Below are 17,530 nucleotides of genomic sequence, written 5' to 3'. Positions count from 1 at the left end.
TTTGATATCTCTCAGACCTGAACTGTGCCCACATACCATCATATACGTAAAGGTAAGTAATACATAAATACACATTTGAATATTCATATTGCTTTGAGGTCCCCTCATCACTTTTTGCTGTATTTGTATTTAAATATATTTGCATCATCATCGAAATTATCTTGTTTTGTTGTACTTCCGGTAAGAGTACCTGACAAACTAAAGCCCTCTTCTGATTTGTACATACCCACCAACTTTAAAATGCTCTTTATTTTATTTATTTTTATATTTGTATTTATTTCACTTTGGATGGTTTGTAGTAATACAGTACCAGGCTTATTGTCTGACCACCTTGTATATCAGAGGTTCTTGCTTCACCTGAGCAGGATTGTAGAATGAGGCTGCAACTAAAAACTAGTCCATCCCAGTGTCTCAAAGTGTAACGTGGTGTCTATAAATAACGTGCTTTCTAAGGGCAAATCCCAAAGGTATTCAGCTTAATATGAATATATGAAAACTGTGAGAAGCAGGAAATATTCATATTTGAGAGGCTGGAAAACAGCTGTTTCTACTATTACTGCATGAAAAACTACTTTGAAGGATTTAAAATGATGTTCTGTTAATCATCTGATCGACTTCAGCCCGTTTATCTGTCTGGTGTTTTGTTTATGTGTTGCTGTCCTTTGAATTACGTCATTGAACGTCTGTTTCGTGCAATCTCAGAAAACGCACAATACAACGCTGAATCGATAAACACACAAACAGGTGAGTCAATGATGAGACGTGCTCATTGGCTGCATGAGCCAGCCGCGGGATCAGGACCATGGAGAGTCCCTCCTGTGACGATCACGTCACTCCACTTCACATCTGTAAGTATACGCAGCTGGAAGAACAATCAGCAGCTTTGAGTTCAGTTTACTAACAGTTACAGTACTGAACAAGGCCGCACACTGAGTCAACAGGTAGGTCAGTCAGGAGACGATGGTACCATATATGGTCATTTAGGGTTGTTTTAATGTCTCACTACAAACACTCTTCATGTTGTAATCCGTGTGATGAGCGGTCGCTGTGTTTCAGGATGGAGTTCAGACATGGCGTGGGTCTGGAGGAGCTGTGTCCGGTGTGTGGAGACAAAGTCTCCGGTTACCACTACGGTCTGCTCACCTGTGAGAGCTGCAAGGTACATTTACTTCTACTGGAGTTGTGCTATTTTAAATGCCTTATCAGCTGTCGTTGTAAACAGAACCGCCTCCCTCTTCTTCAACACTCGCAGGGTTTTTTCAAAAGAACGGTCCAGAATAACAAGAAGTACATGTGCGCAGAGACCCGGGAGTGCAGGATCGATGTAAGTCAAAGGAAGCGGTGTCCGTTCTGCAGATTCCAAAAGTGTCTACATGTCGGCATGAGGCTGGAAGGTAAGCAGGGCGGCTCTTCATCCACCTGTTAGGAGATACACGAAGGGGAAACCTTTCCTAATGCCACATCAGGCATATTCCACATATTGAACCGTGACCTGCTTCCCGCGGCCTAGAATGACATGGGAATATATTCAAAAAGAAAAGCATCACATAACAGAGGAATTATTTCTACGCTCTTCTTGTTGGTCCAAAAAAATGTCTTCAAATTATTACTATTTAAAAAAAAAAAAAAAGATTTTATAGTTATTTAAATTGTATTATCGCATCCCAACTACAGGATGGATGTGTGGTGACTTCGATGCCAATTGACTGTAACAACAACACCAATAATAATGGTGATAATGATTATAATTTAAAGTAGAGTTTAATGTATTTAATTAATACACCAACCACCTGTTCACATTTAACAGGCTCACGGTTCAGACGCAATGTTACCGAGCAAACGGCGCGACAACGTCTGTAATTCACGCGCTCCTACAACAAGGAACGAGTCAGTCCTTCAGTATAACAGACCCACACTTTCAAGGCACCTGTGGATTTATGCATTATTGTTATTATTATTATCACAGTTAGTTTGCTCCTGCGTTTGATGTTCTGTGATGGCAATAGTTAAAGGCGAGACACTACGGGCAGAATACACTGGTCACTTTCGACATTCACGTTATTCATTAGTGTCTTCAGAATGAATGGGATTTTACTGAACATATATTTGAAGGCCGTTATACACCAAACGTTTCAGTTTCATTCCTCTTTATTCTGACATTTGTTTTACAGAGGACTTTGTTCATAAATAATTTATAGAGAGATTAATAGAATATTTTATTCCTAAAAACGTGGAGAAGATAGATTTTTTGTATGGCTGCTGACAGTATTTTGTGATTTATGTATAGATGTTTCCAAAAACCCCTTTGTAGAAACCTTTGATTCTAATATGTTAACAACATGAAACAAGAATTTTGAACCTGGCTTTATCCAATGTTCAGATTTCTGTTCTGGAAATTTAAGCAAATTAGTACAGAAAACTTGTAATACAAAAAAGAATTGTCTTAATGTAGGTAATCAACTGTGGAAATGTCATGGTGATATATATTAGTTACATTATATACAGTGAGAATATGTAAGTATATATTTATTTTCATGTTTCCCTGAGTGGAAATATGGTTGAATAACAAGAGCTTTGATGATTATGAATCATGTTTTGCTCGCTCTCTCCTACGTGACTAGAAACAGACTCACAGGGTCATTGTATATAAGCCTGCAGTAACATTTAAGATTAAAGCGCACAAATTACAGAATGAATACTTTGCATATTGGAACTACCAATAAAATACGTACGGCTGTTGATTAAGGGGTAACACATTTGAATTTATGAGGGACCTAGAAATAAATTACAAGGTAGATATTTTTGTTACAATGTAATTTCCCAAAGTGTTTTCTTTTCATTTTTGCAGTAACACCAGTTTTTCACGTTTCCTATAACAACATTACTGTACCCTATATACATATATATATATATATATATATATATATATATATATATATATATATATATATATATATATATATATTTTCTAAAATACTGAGTACCTATTTTATATATATAAAATAGGTACTCAGTATTTTAGAAAATCCTTGGAGTGTTATTGATTTCCATCCCTCTTAAACTAAATGTTGTTACTCCTTTTGTCTTCTACACCTGAACTTACACATTTGTCCTAGGAGAGGTACCCAGTGTGTATTACACTGTCATTTTTGGGTTGTATTCTAAAGTGCTACCTTGCCATTCCAGTTTTAATAGGAGCCAATAAGGTGCCAGTAAGTTCCAGGTTATGCCCCTTGTGACCAAAACTGATAGCTACTTAAATGTAAAGTTAAGTTAGACACCATATCTCCTTTCACACATGTACTGTCTGCAACCCTGAACTTATCGAGCCCATGTGTGAGGGCCGGGGTTATGCTGATTCACATCTTAGTCCCGCCCACAGGAGATGCTCGAGGAGAAGGCCAGAAAGAGACGCAAGGAGAGAGGAGACGAGGCCACATGCATTTAACAAAATGAGTCATTCTTACCTCATTCTAAAGCATCAACTGTCCATTGTTTTGTTATACCGCTGTATCTTATAATCAGATGAGCATAACAGGGTTCATGACAACTTCTATATTTACTATTAATTCAATTCACACCGTAGCATAATGTGACAAGAAAATGCAGGTGTGATAAATTCATTTAACACACAAGCACACATTGACCGGTGTATCCTCGCTCTCAGCCCCTTACGGAAGCCTCCTATCTCCTCGTCTACCTTTAAGGGGCATTTAAGGGATTAGATGATGGCGGAAAGGGAACTGGTTTTAGTTTTACGTTGACTTGCTGAGAAGTCCAATTACATTCTTGTTTTTTTTCCAGTTGGTCCTAAAGATGAGGAATATGAAGAATGTCAATCATAATGTTGTTTCACCCTCATGAATGAGCAATCTAAGGGGTAATCTGTCCATTTGCATATAGTTTGTGAACATCTTAGTGAAAATCATCAGTCTCTAAACAAATCTCACCTCATCAGCTGTTCGTGCAGATCGAATACGAGGTGGCAGGAACAAGTTCGGCCCCATGTACAAGCGTGATCGTGCCCTCAAGCAGCAGAGAAAGGCTCTGATTCAAGCTAGCGGATTCAGAATAGACAGCAGTCCACCCCTGGGCTCCTCAACCCAGCAAAGAGACTTGACCTTTACTGGTGGCTTAGTTCCAGTTCCCATCCTTCACTGCACCCCACTACCCACCGCACACAACGACCGTATCAACTACCAGCCTCCATCGCTGTGTTCACTCCTGCCATCCGACTCACCCGGTGTAAACCAGTACCAGTGTTCCTCTTCCTCAAACTGGACCATCAAGTCAGAGCACGGCAACAACTCCGCTGCAGGAATCGACTCAGACGAGCTGTGCTCAAGACCTCTCTCTCCACGCAGTCCAAGGATGCCACAGCTCGTGATGGAGTTTGTGCGTTGTGATCCAGATGAGCTCCAGCTGCAGAATAAGATCACTGCTCGTCTTCTGCAGGAGCACACAAACTGGGAGAAACAGGGGAACCCCAGCACCTTCGGCCTGATGTGCCTCATGGCCGACCAGACGCTGTTCTCCATCGTGGAGTGGGCTCGCACATCCGTCTTCTTCAAACAACTTAAGGTGAGCTCTTCTGACTGCTCATGTTTGTTGCCGCGATGAATATCTTTATAGCATTGTAGCTGCACAAAGTGATCTCAGCAAGCACAATGATGTCAACTGATGACTGAATAATATTCCAAATATGCTGCCACACATAGTTACAAAAATGGCATACTTTCATATAGTTTACATTTCCTGTTGAATTATACCCAACTTGTAACTCTGATGTACATGTGCTATGGTATGTTTATGTGTCTCGAGCAGGTGGACTTAAAGGTTCTCCCCCTGCATCCACTTCTGTCCTTGTTCTGAATGAAGTTAATGGGTCGACAGTTAAAGGGGCCGGGAGAGTTTTGTTCTGCTCACATTCAGCGCTTACAACCAAAACTCATTGTATTTGTCCTTGAGGTCTCACAAACGTCTTAAATTACCCATCTTCAGAAAACATTTGCATGATTCCTTACTTGCAGTCGTTTTTGTTGGAACATTGCTGTTTGTTGAAGAATTACTGCCACCTGCAGATTAGTTCACTAGCCGGAAACCATTGGCAGGACTGCATCTTATCTTTTTTCAAACCAACTTCAGATGAAGCCACGCCCACTTCAACAGACTGAAGCGGCGTCGACCGTGCTGTGATTGGCTAGTACTCGTTGCCTCGATGCGTCCTTGTGATTGGATGCTATTTGGGATTATCATCTTTCCTACGCTGTGAGAAGAGTTTATGGACAAAGCATTAAGTTGTTACATTTTACTCAATTAGCAGTTGGCTATCTAACTTCCTAATTCCTCTATGCTTTCATGCTACAGTGGCTGTAGAAAATGAGCCAACAGTGGGCCGGGGGCCAGTGGTGGCGCTGGGTCTGAGAGTCCCTCTGCCTCACTCCCCGCTGCTAGGAGACTAGCCTGCTTAATTTGAGTTTCTACAGCTGGTCCGTCTCTGGAATTGCCTTCCGTTCTGTTCATGGCTTGAAAAAACGTTAGATGCGGTCGGATGGTGTATTACGCCACCCGCTTGCTTGTGCATGCGTGTCCTCATGAAGGTGCAATACAACCAAAACTTTGAAAACATTGCTCCATGGCGCTACTAGTGATCAAGAACTCCAAACGGTTACTTTAAAGCACATCACCACATCACCAAAAATACAGACCACCTGGACCAACACATTCTGACTCCCAAAATTGTCAAATACCGACGCTTGGTCAGTGGCCCTAAACTCTAAACGATGACGCTCTAGGTACCACTCTAGTGTCAGTTTAGAGACGTGGCAGGGACTGCGTGTCAGTTTACGCTTGTTCCATACATAGTGAATTTTCAAAATAATAAAATAATTGAATAATTTAAAAAAAAGGATGTCCTCACAGGAAGTTAGGTTTTGGCAACAAAAGCACTTAGTTAGGTTAAGGAAAAGAGCTTGGTTAAAGTAACTTTAGCTGAGGTGGAGCAAGTGAACAGTTTGAAAATTTCTGGGAATCAGCATCACAAACAACCTGTTGTGGTCATTAAACACATCTCCATCTTGGTGAAGAAAGCTCATTAACGGCTGTTAAGTTATTCTTAACTTTTACAGATGACCAATAGTTCACGGTCCAGTACAGGAGGGCTCTACAGCAGGGTGATAAAAACCACCCAGAACATCATTGGTACCATCCACTGAGCATCAGTGATATTGGTGACAAGAGGTGCCGGCAAAGAGCCCGAAGGATAAACCCATCCAGCCACAACTTGTTCACCATGCTGCTATCTGGAGAGATACAGAATATCAGTTGCCGTGCCAATAGGCCACACCCTTAATCATGCATAACTAAAAGCCTCAATAAAATTTAAACAGGTTATATAAAAGTTTACAGTTGTCATAATGGGAAGAATAGCAAAAGAAACCAAAACCGCCTTTTGAGGAACTGCAGTCTTAAGCACTTCTATGTTACATTTCTTTGAACCGGAGGTTGCAGCTTGGAGTAAACAACCCTCTCAAATGAATTAAAGGAATAGTGTAACATTTTTATACATAGGCTGATTCTCTTTCTTGCAGAGAGCAAGCTGATAAGATTGTAATCACTGTCCTGTCAGTTATATATAAAGGTATGGACAGTCATCTTAGCCTAACCTAGATTATGACTTCACAGTTAGTCTTTTGATGAAATGTGCTACGTGATGAGCTCACAGGATGAATCACACAGACAACCAAGTCAACACTGACGCTGTCTCATTACACTCTTCTGACAGAAATATGATGACTCAGCTGTACTGATCAACTGAATACTGACTTTAGTTTATAATCAAATTCCAGTGTGATAAAATCAATGCAGCTGAATGCCCATTCTTAACAGTCAAAGCTAAATCTCTACATATTAAACGTTGACCCTCTTGCTCATATATCTGTTGTGCAAAGGATTGTGGGTCAGAATAGGCAGAAAAGCATGCTACCTTGCATACTTCAAAATGTGTCGAGATGTAGTAGAACATCCTGGTATTGTTGGTGCACTGCATTTGACATATGTCGTATTGGGACGTACTAAATCGTTTTCTGGCATACTAAATACTATGGTATAGGTATTGGAACGCACAGGATGTCTCTGGTCCAAGCCCCCAGGAAGAGTGCCGGGCTTTGAAGCAAATTTCCCATCATGGCCAAATAGTGGAACTTCAGAGGTCTGGCACGGCGTACCATGTGTCCGAAAAATACTTTTTCTCATAGACTTACTTATTGGGAAAGAGCCATCTGTAAATCTTTATTTTTTTTTGTTAAATCATCTTCTGAGTATGAACACATGAATAGCCCTCATTCAAATCAGTTGGTCCTAAAAGTTGTAAAATGTACTAATCCAGGATCCATCTCTGTTCATTTGAATGAGCCCAATAACAAGATAGAGCCGAGGGTTGGGAGGTGGGGTTAAAGAAAACGCTAATGCGCATAATCTATGGGCCTCATAATGCGGAAGATCCAGGTATTTTTATCTGAATTTTATACTTGGAGGTCAAACTGTTTCTACTTCATGTACTACCGAGCAACTTTGATAGGAATGAATGTTTATTCTGTTCTCTTTATACATCCATGCGTTGGTCCTGCTGCATTGATAGTGACCCTTTTTTTATTGTACGATTCTGTTGAATCGTATCTTGGATTAGATATATCGGATTGTATACTAATTCTATAGCACAATTAATATTAGACCTTTATTGTTCTTTTTCTTTTGTTTTGTTGATGAAATGTTTATGTTAAATAATTCAGTATAGGAACCCTTGAGTTTTTTGCCGACTAAGCAACCCCGTGTATGGTCCCTACCCCATGACTGAAAATGTCTCGGACAACAACAGAAATGGATCCTGTTCTTTGAAGTGTGTGAAGTGATGAGCTAGATAAAACCTGGTTTTAACACCTTCTCCCTGCTCTAAGGTGAATGACCAGATGAAGTTGCTGCACAGCTGCTGGAGTGACCTGTTGCTCCTGGACATCATTTCCAGACAGGTCCTGTATGGCAAAGAAGGCAGCCTGCTCCTGGTCACTGGGCAGGAGGTAAAGGGCATTTTTAATTGTAAAAATAAAAAAATATATTTTACAAACAAGTAAAGGGAGTAAACAGAGCTACAAAGCACTGAGGCCAAGTGGGGTACACATTTCTCCTGTCTACAGTCTTTACGTCCACAGCTCCGCTCGTCCATGTCGATGTTTCCTTGGGCAAGACACTTAACCCGTAGTTGCTCATGTATGGTTAGATTGTTCTGATGGGCAGGTGGCACCTTGCATGGTAGCTTCTGTCATCAGTGTATGAATGGGCGTGAATGGGTGAAAGATGACATATAGTGTTAAAGCGCTTTGAGTGGTCGTAGGACTAGAAAAGCGCTCTACAAGTACAGTCCGTTTACCATTTACCATATTTACGTTAAGTTAGGAGGCGACCTCTATCGGATGTAGTTATTATGATGGGAGCAAGCCCAGAAGTCAGGTGACCTAGAATAGTATAGAGTAGAACACACACAAACACAGGGCTTTCTCCCTTTTCCTGGAAGGAAGTCGTCTTTTGTTTCTCAGGGGAAACATCTTAGCTCCACCCCTACTGTATCCATTCATTGTTTTTAAATCCTCGAGGTTCTGTTTTATACCACTTTTTAGTTATTTGGTTATACGACTTATTTTTTGCCAAGACACCAAATCTTACTCTTCTTATGGATCTCATAGCCTAAAATCTGTCTTACGCTTTAACATATAAAAACTTTAAATAAACCCAAAATTAGTTTAGGCTGGCCCACACTAGAACATTTTCCAAATAAGATGGAACAGATGTTGAAAATATGAGAGAACCCAAAACGACATGTAATGATAAATGTAACTGTTTTGATCCTATTGTGTGTGGAGAGCAACAATTTGCTATTGTGCAGAGCCTTCCCCCCGCAAAACAAAGCATTACACGTTGACCTGCCAGCCCCCCAAAAAAAATGTGTTAGAAATGAGGTATGACACATGAAAATAAAAGTTGTGCAGTACAGAGAGACATCCGTGACAGTTCCTGATGTCAGTACGTGTGCTCTTTGGGTCAGATGGAGCTGTCCGATGTAGCCTCCCATGCTGGTCTCACTGTGGCCAGCCTAGTCCAGAAAGGACAGGAGCTGGTTGAGAAGCTCCACATCATAAAGATGGACCGCCAAGAGTTTGCCTGCATCAAGTTCATCATCCTCTTTAACCCAGGTTAGTGACAGCAGTTGCTTTTTATCTATAAAGCTTCATATTGGCTAAAAAGTCCTGAAGTTCCATACTGATTTGACGGATTCTTGGTGAAATATTTCATGAGTGTGTTTTTAACCAAGGTACCTTTCCAGCCCAGTCACTATTAAAGAATGCCGTTGAATTTCTGAAAAACCACAGCATACGTTGACTGTAAATGCCTTTGCATTAGGTCTGAGCAAGTGATGTAGTATATTGAGCAACCGTGAAAATTATGTGGTATAATAACGAGTAACAAGCGAGAAAGTCCAGTAAGGACGAGTTGGAGGGAGGGTGGTACATGGGTCAAACAAACACAGGACTTTCACCCAAGAGGCCGTTGTTTGTGTCGCGTGTGAAACCAAAAGTAATGACTTTACACTTGTTACGTAACGCTACATAGGAAAGTGCAGCTGTTAGATGGTTAGGTTGCTACTGATGCTGCGTTACATTGTTATGTTATTATTTCAACACAACCATGACCTTTTTCTAACCTTAACCAAGTAGATTTGTTGGCTAAACCGAACGAATGTTAGCCATGTGGCATTCTGCGTTTCTACAAGCATGACACAAGGCTGATATGAAACGTTTCCATGAAACATATTTTGGGTCGTCTTTCAATGCATTTAAGGAACTGTACCTGCATTTGGACTAGTGGAACCAAGGTCTAAATGTTGTTCCTCAGCGGGAGCTCCTGGTGTCAAAAAAGTCCCTCCTCTGGGGGTATTCTCTTCTGGTGTCCCAGGAACCATGGAGAGGGAATTTGCTGTACCAAACTTGTGTACAGTGTCACTGACAATGTGATCCCAAGTGGTAACAATGTGCTACTTGTTTCGACAAATAGCTAAAAAAAGAAAACAGCTGTCTAGAGAACTCAAAGGAAACTTGATGTGGTTCCAGGGGTATTATTATCAAATTAACTATCTATGATGTTAGAGAAAGAAGAAGAAGAAGAAGAATTATTAACAAGTGTGGTGCTTCTACAGTTCTCTCCACTCCATGCTGTTTGACAACCTTTGCTCTATGCACATTCATTGGCTGCTGCTTTCCCTTCCTGCCCCACTGACCAGATGTGAAGCAGCTTGAGGACCATCAGTTCATAGAGAGCGTGCAGGAGCAGGCTGAAGGAGCCCTGCTGGAGTACACGCTGTGCGCCTCTTCTCACCTTCTCGGACGCTTTGCTCATCTGCTGCTTTGTCTGTCCGAGCTACGCTCTCTCAGCACCCTCGCTGAAGACTACCTGTACTGCAAACACCTGAGCGGTGAGGTGCCGTGCAACAACCTGCTCATTGAGATGCTCCGTGCCAAGCGCAGCTGGGCATGAAGGCTCAGGGGCTCGGTGATTGTCTGCACACGTTAGCGTTCGGGGGGGGCATTAAGCTGAACTCAATGTCTAATACAATCAAATTATCCCTGATGTTGTTCTTCGCTTTAAAACTGAATTTACGCATTTATGTATACAATTAAATAATATCGTAAATGAGGCTGTTATCCAGTGACATTTCTAATGAGCTTAAAGGAGCAATCTGACAGTTTGGCAAATGGGCCTGTTTTAAATAAGATCCATAAAAGCTTAATGTCATCTTGTACAGAGATAGGCGGGGAATGTGTCTAGCTTGGTGAAGCACCAAGACTTGAGGACTGCTAATCTTCAGCATAAGAGAAATACAAAGCCAAAGCAATGAGTTAGTTTCACCCCATTCTTCTCTGGGTCGCTGGGGCGGAACTGAGCACTGTGCATAATTACTCAGACTTTCTTAATACTATCACTAGCTGGCATCAATGTATGTACAGTAATATTTAGAGACCAGTCCGTTCAATTACATCTGGAACCAAAAGTTGTCTTAAAAGTATATAACATCCCTCTTAGTCAAAACTGATCGTCACCACTTATGTTGGTACGGTACACTTGTAAGTAAACAGTTTCCTATTTAGACATTAGACACAAAGCAACATTATCATTCATCGTGATCCATTGTGTATATAAAGATATTAATTATAAGTGTGCCATTACACATATGGTATACAATGCCCTCTGTTTCTGCTTTGTTTTTCAACCCTACATGATAAAATGATGCTTATATTGTATTGATATTATTGACATTAAAAAACTAAATGTTGTTTTCACGAGGGCACCATTACATTGCATTACATGTAAACCTTTAGCCTGACATGTGTTGTATTATTGAAACCTTCGGTACCTAGAATAGAACTTTAAATGGAGGACTGTGGGTTTAAGCAATGCCACACAAAACAGACACACACTTTCTGCAGGTTAAAGTCAGGGCACATTAAACCTTTGTTATCGGTCACTGAGATCCCACCGATTACACCTTCAACCACCTGTTTTGGCCACTCTGCTTTAATAAAAGGCTTAATCAACATAGTGCACTCATCTTGTTGTGGAGGCGCACTATCTGATCCCGTCCACCTCACGGGATCCCATTTCCTGGTCGACCTTGATGTCCAGCTGGCATCAAGTTGGCATCCGTCCTGTTCAAGGACAAAACATGGCAGCGTGATTAGAAATACACAGTGTTACAGGCCAAGAAGAGACCTTCTGCTGGGACTAAACACAATCTGATTTAGCAGGACAGACTTACAATAAATGAAAAATAGAATTAGCCAATAAAGTAGCCCCACACTTTATTGAAGTAAATGAAGTAGGGGAACTTTCTGCATAAATATACTTTTGTATATTTATGATGATGCTTATCTGTGACTTGTAGGAAACTGGTACAGGTACAGGTAATCAGTGAATTATAGAGTTAATTGCCTCAATACAGCCAAGTTCATATTTATCTAATACTTCAAGAAAATGTAATTTAAATGTCTTTGCTTTTGCTTTCTGGTTACATTTGAACATCATCCTTGTGCTATGCTGGTGAATGTATGTTTATACATACTAATATAATAAAAAAGAAGGTTGGTAGAAATGCTTAAAGAATAAAACAAAACACAAAGTGTCTTTTAGAGGACCTCCAGCTTTAGTGGAGAGTTGGTTCACACAAATTACAAGCAAATTAGAATGTTCTCACTTTCCTGTAGCGGTAGCTCTCCATGTTAGGGTTCCAAAATCATCTGAACATTGTGCATGTCTGTATATACTTTACAAATTACTATATATGATTTCAATGTCATTCAAAGTCTTACTGTTCTCTTGTTGCACTACAAAAGAACTACAAAACCCCTTTGGGTTCTTCTTTCTGTTATAGCATTGATGAAAGTAATATTATATTTATCATCTATACTTTTATATTTTCACATTCAATAAAAAGGGGCATATGAAATAATTCTTTGTAAAACAAGACAAAATAAATATCAGTAATTTTTTTGTAGTTGATAAGTATTCTGCATATTTGCACACTGTCTCAAATGAATGTCCTCTGTTTATCAATCTTTAAAGTAAGTCTGGGGGACTTAAAGGGTACCCTTATTCAGAGAAGCACAGGTGTCACTGTTGAAACTAATTTAATTTGAAAGAATAGAAATTCATAAATAATCATGAGATTTGGTAATGGTTTACTTCAATAACCCTTTTTTTTTAGCCTTTTGTTCTCCCTCTTGCCTTTGCCTCTATGGTCCATTCAGAGGAACAAAGAGGCGGACAAAATGGCAAAGGAAGCTGTTGAAAATAGATATATAGAGATAAACATCTATCTAAATCTGAAGAAAAGAACAAAACATATTCTAGAATATGGAAAATGAATAAAATGGCAGTTTGACTACTCGAGAGAGTAAAAAAGGATTACAATCAAGATGTCACACTAGTTCCAGAGGGGGCCAGCAATGCAACATAACGGATACCGGTAAACCCCCGAAGAAGAGCAGAAGAAGACGAAGAAGACGAAGAAGAAGAGAGCCGCTTCCTCTACTTCCGGGAAACACAATCCTCAATTCACCAAGATGGCGACATTGGTAATAAGCCAGTCACCGGTCGGGGGTTTCAGTTTCGAAAACTGCAAGAGGTAAGCGCTTTTCAATGGATGGAAATCAGATGAGAATAACTGCATTACCGCGTTTAATACGCTTTTACCCCTTTAACGAAGACGTCGAGTAGAACAGACGGGGTTTTTGATGCGGGTTTCTTAGTGATGCTAGCTCATTTGGCTTCCATACAATGACTCAGGCATTTCCCACACGCTAGTTTTAACGTTAACGTTCACCCATCAAGCTAACGTTACACGTGTTATGGTTGGTCAAGTATATAACTTGTGTCTTACGAGAAATAAATAAATCACGGTGGAACCACGATATTCAGCCTGGTTATCTGCGTTGATACCGTTAGTTTAACGTTAGCCGAGTACGGCAACGTTACACTGACGTTAGCTAATTAGAGACTTAACGCTACTGGAGCTAACGTTAGTGTGTCTGTTATGTTAATGCTGTCCATGTTAGTGCCATGCTCAGGTTATAAAGGTGTATTTGGTGCTGTTAGTGAACCCAAGAAATGAGTGAAATGAGGAAAGTCGTTATAACCATATTATGGTTCCATCTAACGCTGCTCATTGATGTGTATAGATTTAAGTTCGACATGTCAGAAGCTAACCGTGGGCTTTCTCCTTAGTGACGGATCTGTTGTTGAAGTCCTGTTTATGTGGCTTGTCATTGGGTTTTGGGCCTGTGATGTTTTCTATGCAGAAACAATAATAGACAATTAGGGCATAAATATAGCGAAACATACAAATGTTCAGCACCCCAGACAATCAAACAATCAACATATTGCTTTAGCCTTAGGCTTTCTTTTGACAGTGCTGAATGGTTTGTATGTACTGTGTACTGAAGGTTGTTTGTAAATGTGAAATTTATAATATAATTCTGTTTTTGTGCTGTGAACTCCAGACATCATAAAACCTAACAAAACCTAACAAAAATATCACAACAAATATTTTGGTAGTAAGGACGGCTCCAGAACAAGCGTAGCGTTTGTTGGAGATCTAGAAAAGTCCCGAGTCAGGGAGTTGGTACGCTGATGAAACAAGATTGCCTCACTGCTCAACATTTAGTTTTATATAAAATTGTAGCCTCGGCTTATTAACATGTATTATTAGGCTGCCAGCAGCTGCTTTACAGTGACACGGATATTAAAAAAAAGATATGTTTTTATTTTCAGAAATGCAGTTTTGGAAGGTGAAGCGAACAAAGTGGGATGCAGCTTGCCTGCTGCTCGGAAAACAGGAACTACCATCTGTGGTGTTGTCTTCAAGGTGAGTGACGGAAAGCAGGTCGCTTCAAAAAATGAGAATTCAAACCTACAATATTCTAACATCATCCAGCATACTGAAGTACATCAAGTTCATTGTGTGTTCTCTCTGCCTAGCGTGAACACACAGGGTGCTACTAGAGGAGGAGGATGTGATTTCATTTGTGTCACTCATCCAACAACCCCGTTTCTATGTCTGTCACAATCCACATGACACCAACTGAGAGGCAGATAAACACTATATAATAATAATAATAATAATAATAATAATAATGATGTCACATTTATATCATAACGTGGAGCCACACACAGCAACAGGCAGAACACACCGTCTCATGTCCAAATGAGATCAGCATCATCAGTCCTTCACCAGTAAAGCTCTTCACACCTTCACTCGACTCTTCACTGCACATTTTGGCCGACTTATTATGTAACTTCATTTTCATTCTGTTCTTTACGTCGTGTGATGATCAACAAATGAGAAAACTGACGTTATGTTTGAGGAAAAAGTCATCGGCAACGTTGAGGATTCATGTGTTAGACTTTAGGAAGTTGCTAGATTTACTAACCGACGTGACATTTTACTATCCTCAGGCGAACCACATCCGTGTTGTCTTTGTCTTTAGGTTGGGTCGGCGTCCAATATGGTTTCCTGATTGGTTGGCCATTTTGGTTAATCTAACCATGTTCCAACACGTCCTCGTATAGGTTAACATGTAGGAAAACATGTGTGAGGTGAAGGGAGGAGGTGACAGAATTCTGACAGAATGCCCCAAGGGAAAGGAACCAGCAGGTGTCAGCTGATGGGCTGACTGTTAGACTGTTATCATTTGTCTTTGCTGAAGAGCACTACAGCGCGCAGCATCGCTGAGACTAAGTGGTGATCTGTGTTTCCCTGTGTAGGATGGCGTCATCCTCGGAGCCGATACCAGAGCCACTGAAGGCATGATAGTGGCAGACAAGAACTGCTCCAAGATCCACTACATCTCGCCCAACATTTAGTAAGTGAGCTCTCAGGACTCTTATTGTCCTTGTTCTGTTTCTCACACAGCTGTTTTCAAATGGAAAGATGAGCTTTGGTGATGTGTGCTTAGATTGAGAGTTTTCGTGGGCTGCATTCACCATCTGGGGAGGACAGACGAATGTTCTAATGCTAACATAGTTTGTCACCAAAACTGCTTTTGTTGGATGATCTTCTTCTTGTTGTCTAACTGACCGGTTGCTGTGTCGTTGTGTTGTCCAGCTGTTGTGGAGCGGGAACAGCTGCAGACACCGAGATGACCACTCAGATCATCTCCTCCAACCTGGAGCTGCACGCCCTCTCCACCGGCCGGCTGCCGCGCGTGGCCACCGCCAACCGCATGCTGAAGCAAATGCTCTTCAGGTACACTCAACATACAGTACCTATCGTCACACAGTAGCTTTCTATTGAGAAACTGTGCCTCCATCCAATAACCAGACAGATGGTTATGAAGTTACAGTTACTCGCAGTGATGCAGAAATTGCATTTTATTTTCCAAAAATCAGTGTCATGTTTTCAGCTTGCTCTGTGTGTGTGTGTGTGTGTGTGTGTGTGTGTGTGTGTGTGTGTGTGTGTGTGTGTGTGTGTGTGTGTGTGTGTGTGTGTGTGTTCTCAGGTATCAGGGCTACATCGGTGCCGCTCTGGTCCTGGGTGGAATGGACTGTAACGGCCCTCACCTCTACAGCATCTACCCTCACGGCTCCACTGACAAGCTGCCCTACGTCACCATGGGTCAGTCTGCAGCACCACACACCTTCACCTCCACGTGGTTCTTTCAATGAGCCTAAAACCTCTTAACCGTGTTCTGTATCTGAACATGTTTTCTTTTCTGAAGGTTCTGGGTCTCTGGCTGCCATGGCGGTGTTTGAAGACCGCTACAAGCCTGACATGGAGGTGAGTACGACTCACTCACTCACTCACTCCTCTCATACGGAGGTTGGTGCTTCCTGTAACGGCGTGCTGCTTTTCATTTGAGCGTCGCTTTCTGTTTCTTTGAAGGAGGAGGAGGCCAAGCGGCTGGTGCGAGACGCCATCGCTGCTGGCATCTTTAATGACCTGGGCTCTGGCAGCAACATCGACCTGTGCGTCATCACCAAGGGCAAGCTGGACTACATCCGGCCCCACGATGAGGCCAACAAGAAGGGGGTCAGGTGAGAACTGAACCTGCGATGCCACGGAAACGCTTTCCTCCTGGATCTGTCGGCCCACAGTATTTTGCTTTTGATTCCCAGCATGTTAAGACAAACAAATGAGCAAACAAATCATAGTCTGCACACAACTTCAGATAGTAATGTAGATGAAAATGAAACCAGCAGTTATACCAAAACAGTGGATGACTTGTTGTCTCATTGCTTGTTTTGCTAGAAGAGTGAATGAGCTTGAAGGCGATCGGCCGTGAGTACAGACGCAGAGTGTTGTGCTAGAGTGCAGTACTTAACATCTCAATCTGCTGCTAACCAGCTTCTTCATTTATTTGTGTAACTCTATCCACTCGACCTGATCACTTTGACTCTGCGTCACTAACGTGCATGGCCGTACCTGTTGGTTGTCTGAAGTGCATGCTGTTTGGCCGTTTAATGCAACAGTTCAGCTCTAGATGGAAGTGAAACACCATCATTCCGTGTGCGTCTTCTCCCCCAATGTAGAACTGGCGACTACAAGTACAAAAGAGGAACCACCGGTGTGTTGTCCAAGACCACGCTGAACCTGGAGGTCGTGGAGGAAACTGTACAGACCATGGACACCTCCTAAAATACTGACCACGTGTCCCTTGATGTACCCCTCAGAATTCCTAACACAATGTTTTTTTCCATGATTTACAATAAAAGTGTTTGAGTTGATTCACCATTGTTCACTTCTTTCTTAAAGTTGTTTGAGGGACCCTTTAGTTGAATACACCTCCAGAATATTTTCATATTTCCTGACGTTGATCGGACAATAAAAACAAGTGTTTGATCCATTAAAGGTAAGCTTTACAGTTAAGTTAAATCAGCAGTCAGGTGCTCATATGAACATTGACAGTTTAATAATTCCTATTGTTCACAC

The 17,530-nt window shown here is 41.2% G+C and overlaps 2 protein-coding genes across 3 annotated transcripts; both read left to right on the top strand.

Moving 5' to 3' along the window:
• Positions 1-1,057: 1,057 nt before the first annotated feature.
• LOC137868642 (steroidogenic factor 1-like) lies at positions 1,058-10,584 on the top strand. The gene is made up of 6 exons (XM_068705519.1): positions 1,058-1,159; positions 1,253-1,394; positions 3,959-4,581; positions 7,956-8,075; positions 9,098-9,245; positions 10,331-10,584. Exons 1-6 carry the CDS (start codon positions 1,058-1,060, stop codon positions 10,582-10,584), a joined length of 1,389 nt encoding a protein of 462 aa, XP_068561620.1.
• A 2,535-nt stretch (positions 10,585-13,119) lies between these two features.
• psmb7 (proteasome 20S subunit beta 7) lies at positions 13,120-17,325 on the top strand. 2 transcript variants are annotated; one of them, XM_068706090.1, is made up of 9 exons: positions 13,120-13,228; positions 14,374-14,467; positions 15,367-15,464; positions 15,707-15,847; positions 16,101-16,216; positions 16,320-16,378; positions 16,484-16,635; positions 16,850-16,879; positions 17,131-17,325. In XM_068706090.1, the coding sequence occupies exons 1-9, from the start codon at positions 13,167-13,169 to the stop codon at positions 17,234-17,236; spliced, it is 858 nt and encodes a 285-aa protein (XP_068562191.1). In that variant the 5' UTR covers positions 13,120-13,166; the 3' UTR covers positions 17,237-17,325. The 2 variants fall into 2 exon arrangements, with proteins under 2 accessions (XP_068562191.1, XP_068562192.1); XM_068706091.1 differs by lacking the exon at positions 16,850-16,879.
• The last annotated feature ends 205 nt before the right edge of the window (positions 17,326-17,530 follow it).

Source organism: Cebidichthys violaceus, unplaced genomic scaffold (assembly GCF_023349555.1).
Source record: "Cebidichthys violaceus isolate CVI_PGR_0920_01 unplaced genomic scaffold, fCebVio1.0.p SCAF_12, whole genome shotgun sequence".
In the NCBI taxonomy this organism is placed as follows: Eukaryota; Metazoa; Chordata; class Actinopteri; order Perciformes; family Stichaeidae; genus Cebidichthys; species Cebidichthys violaceus.
This window is presented reverse-complemented; position numbering and strand designations above follow the sequence as displayed.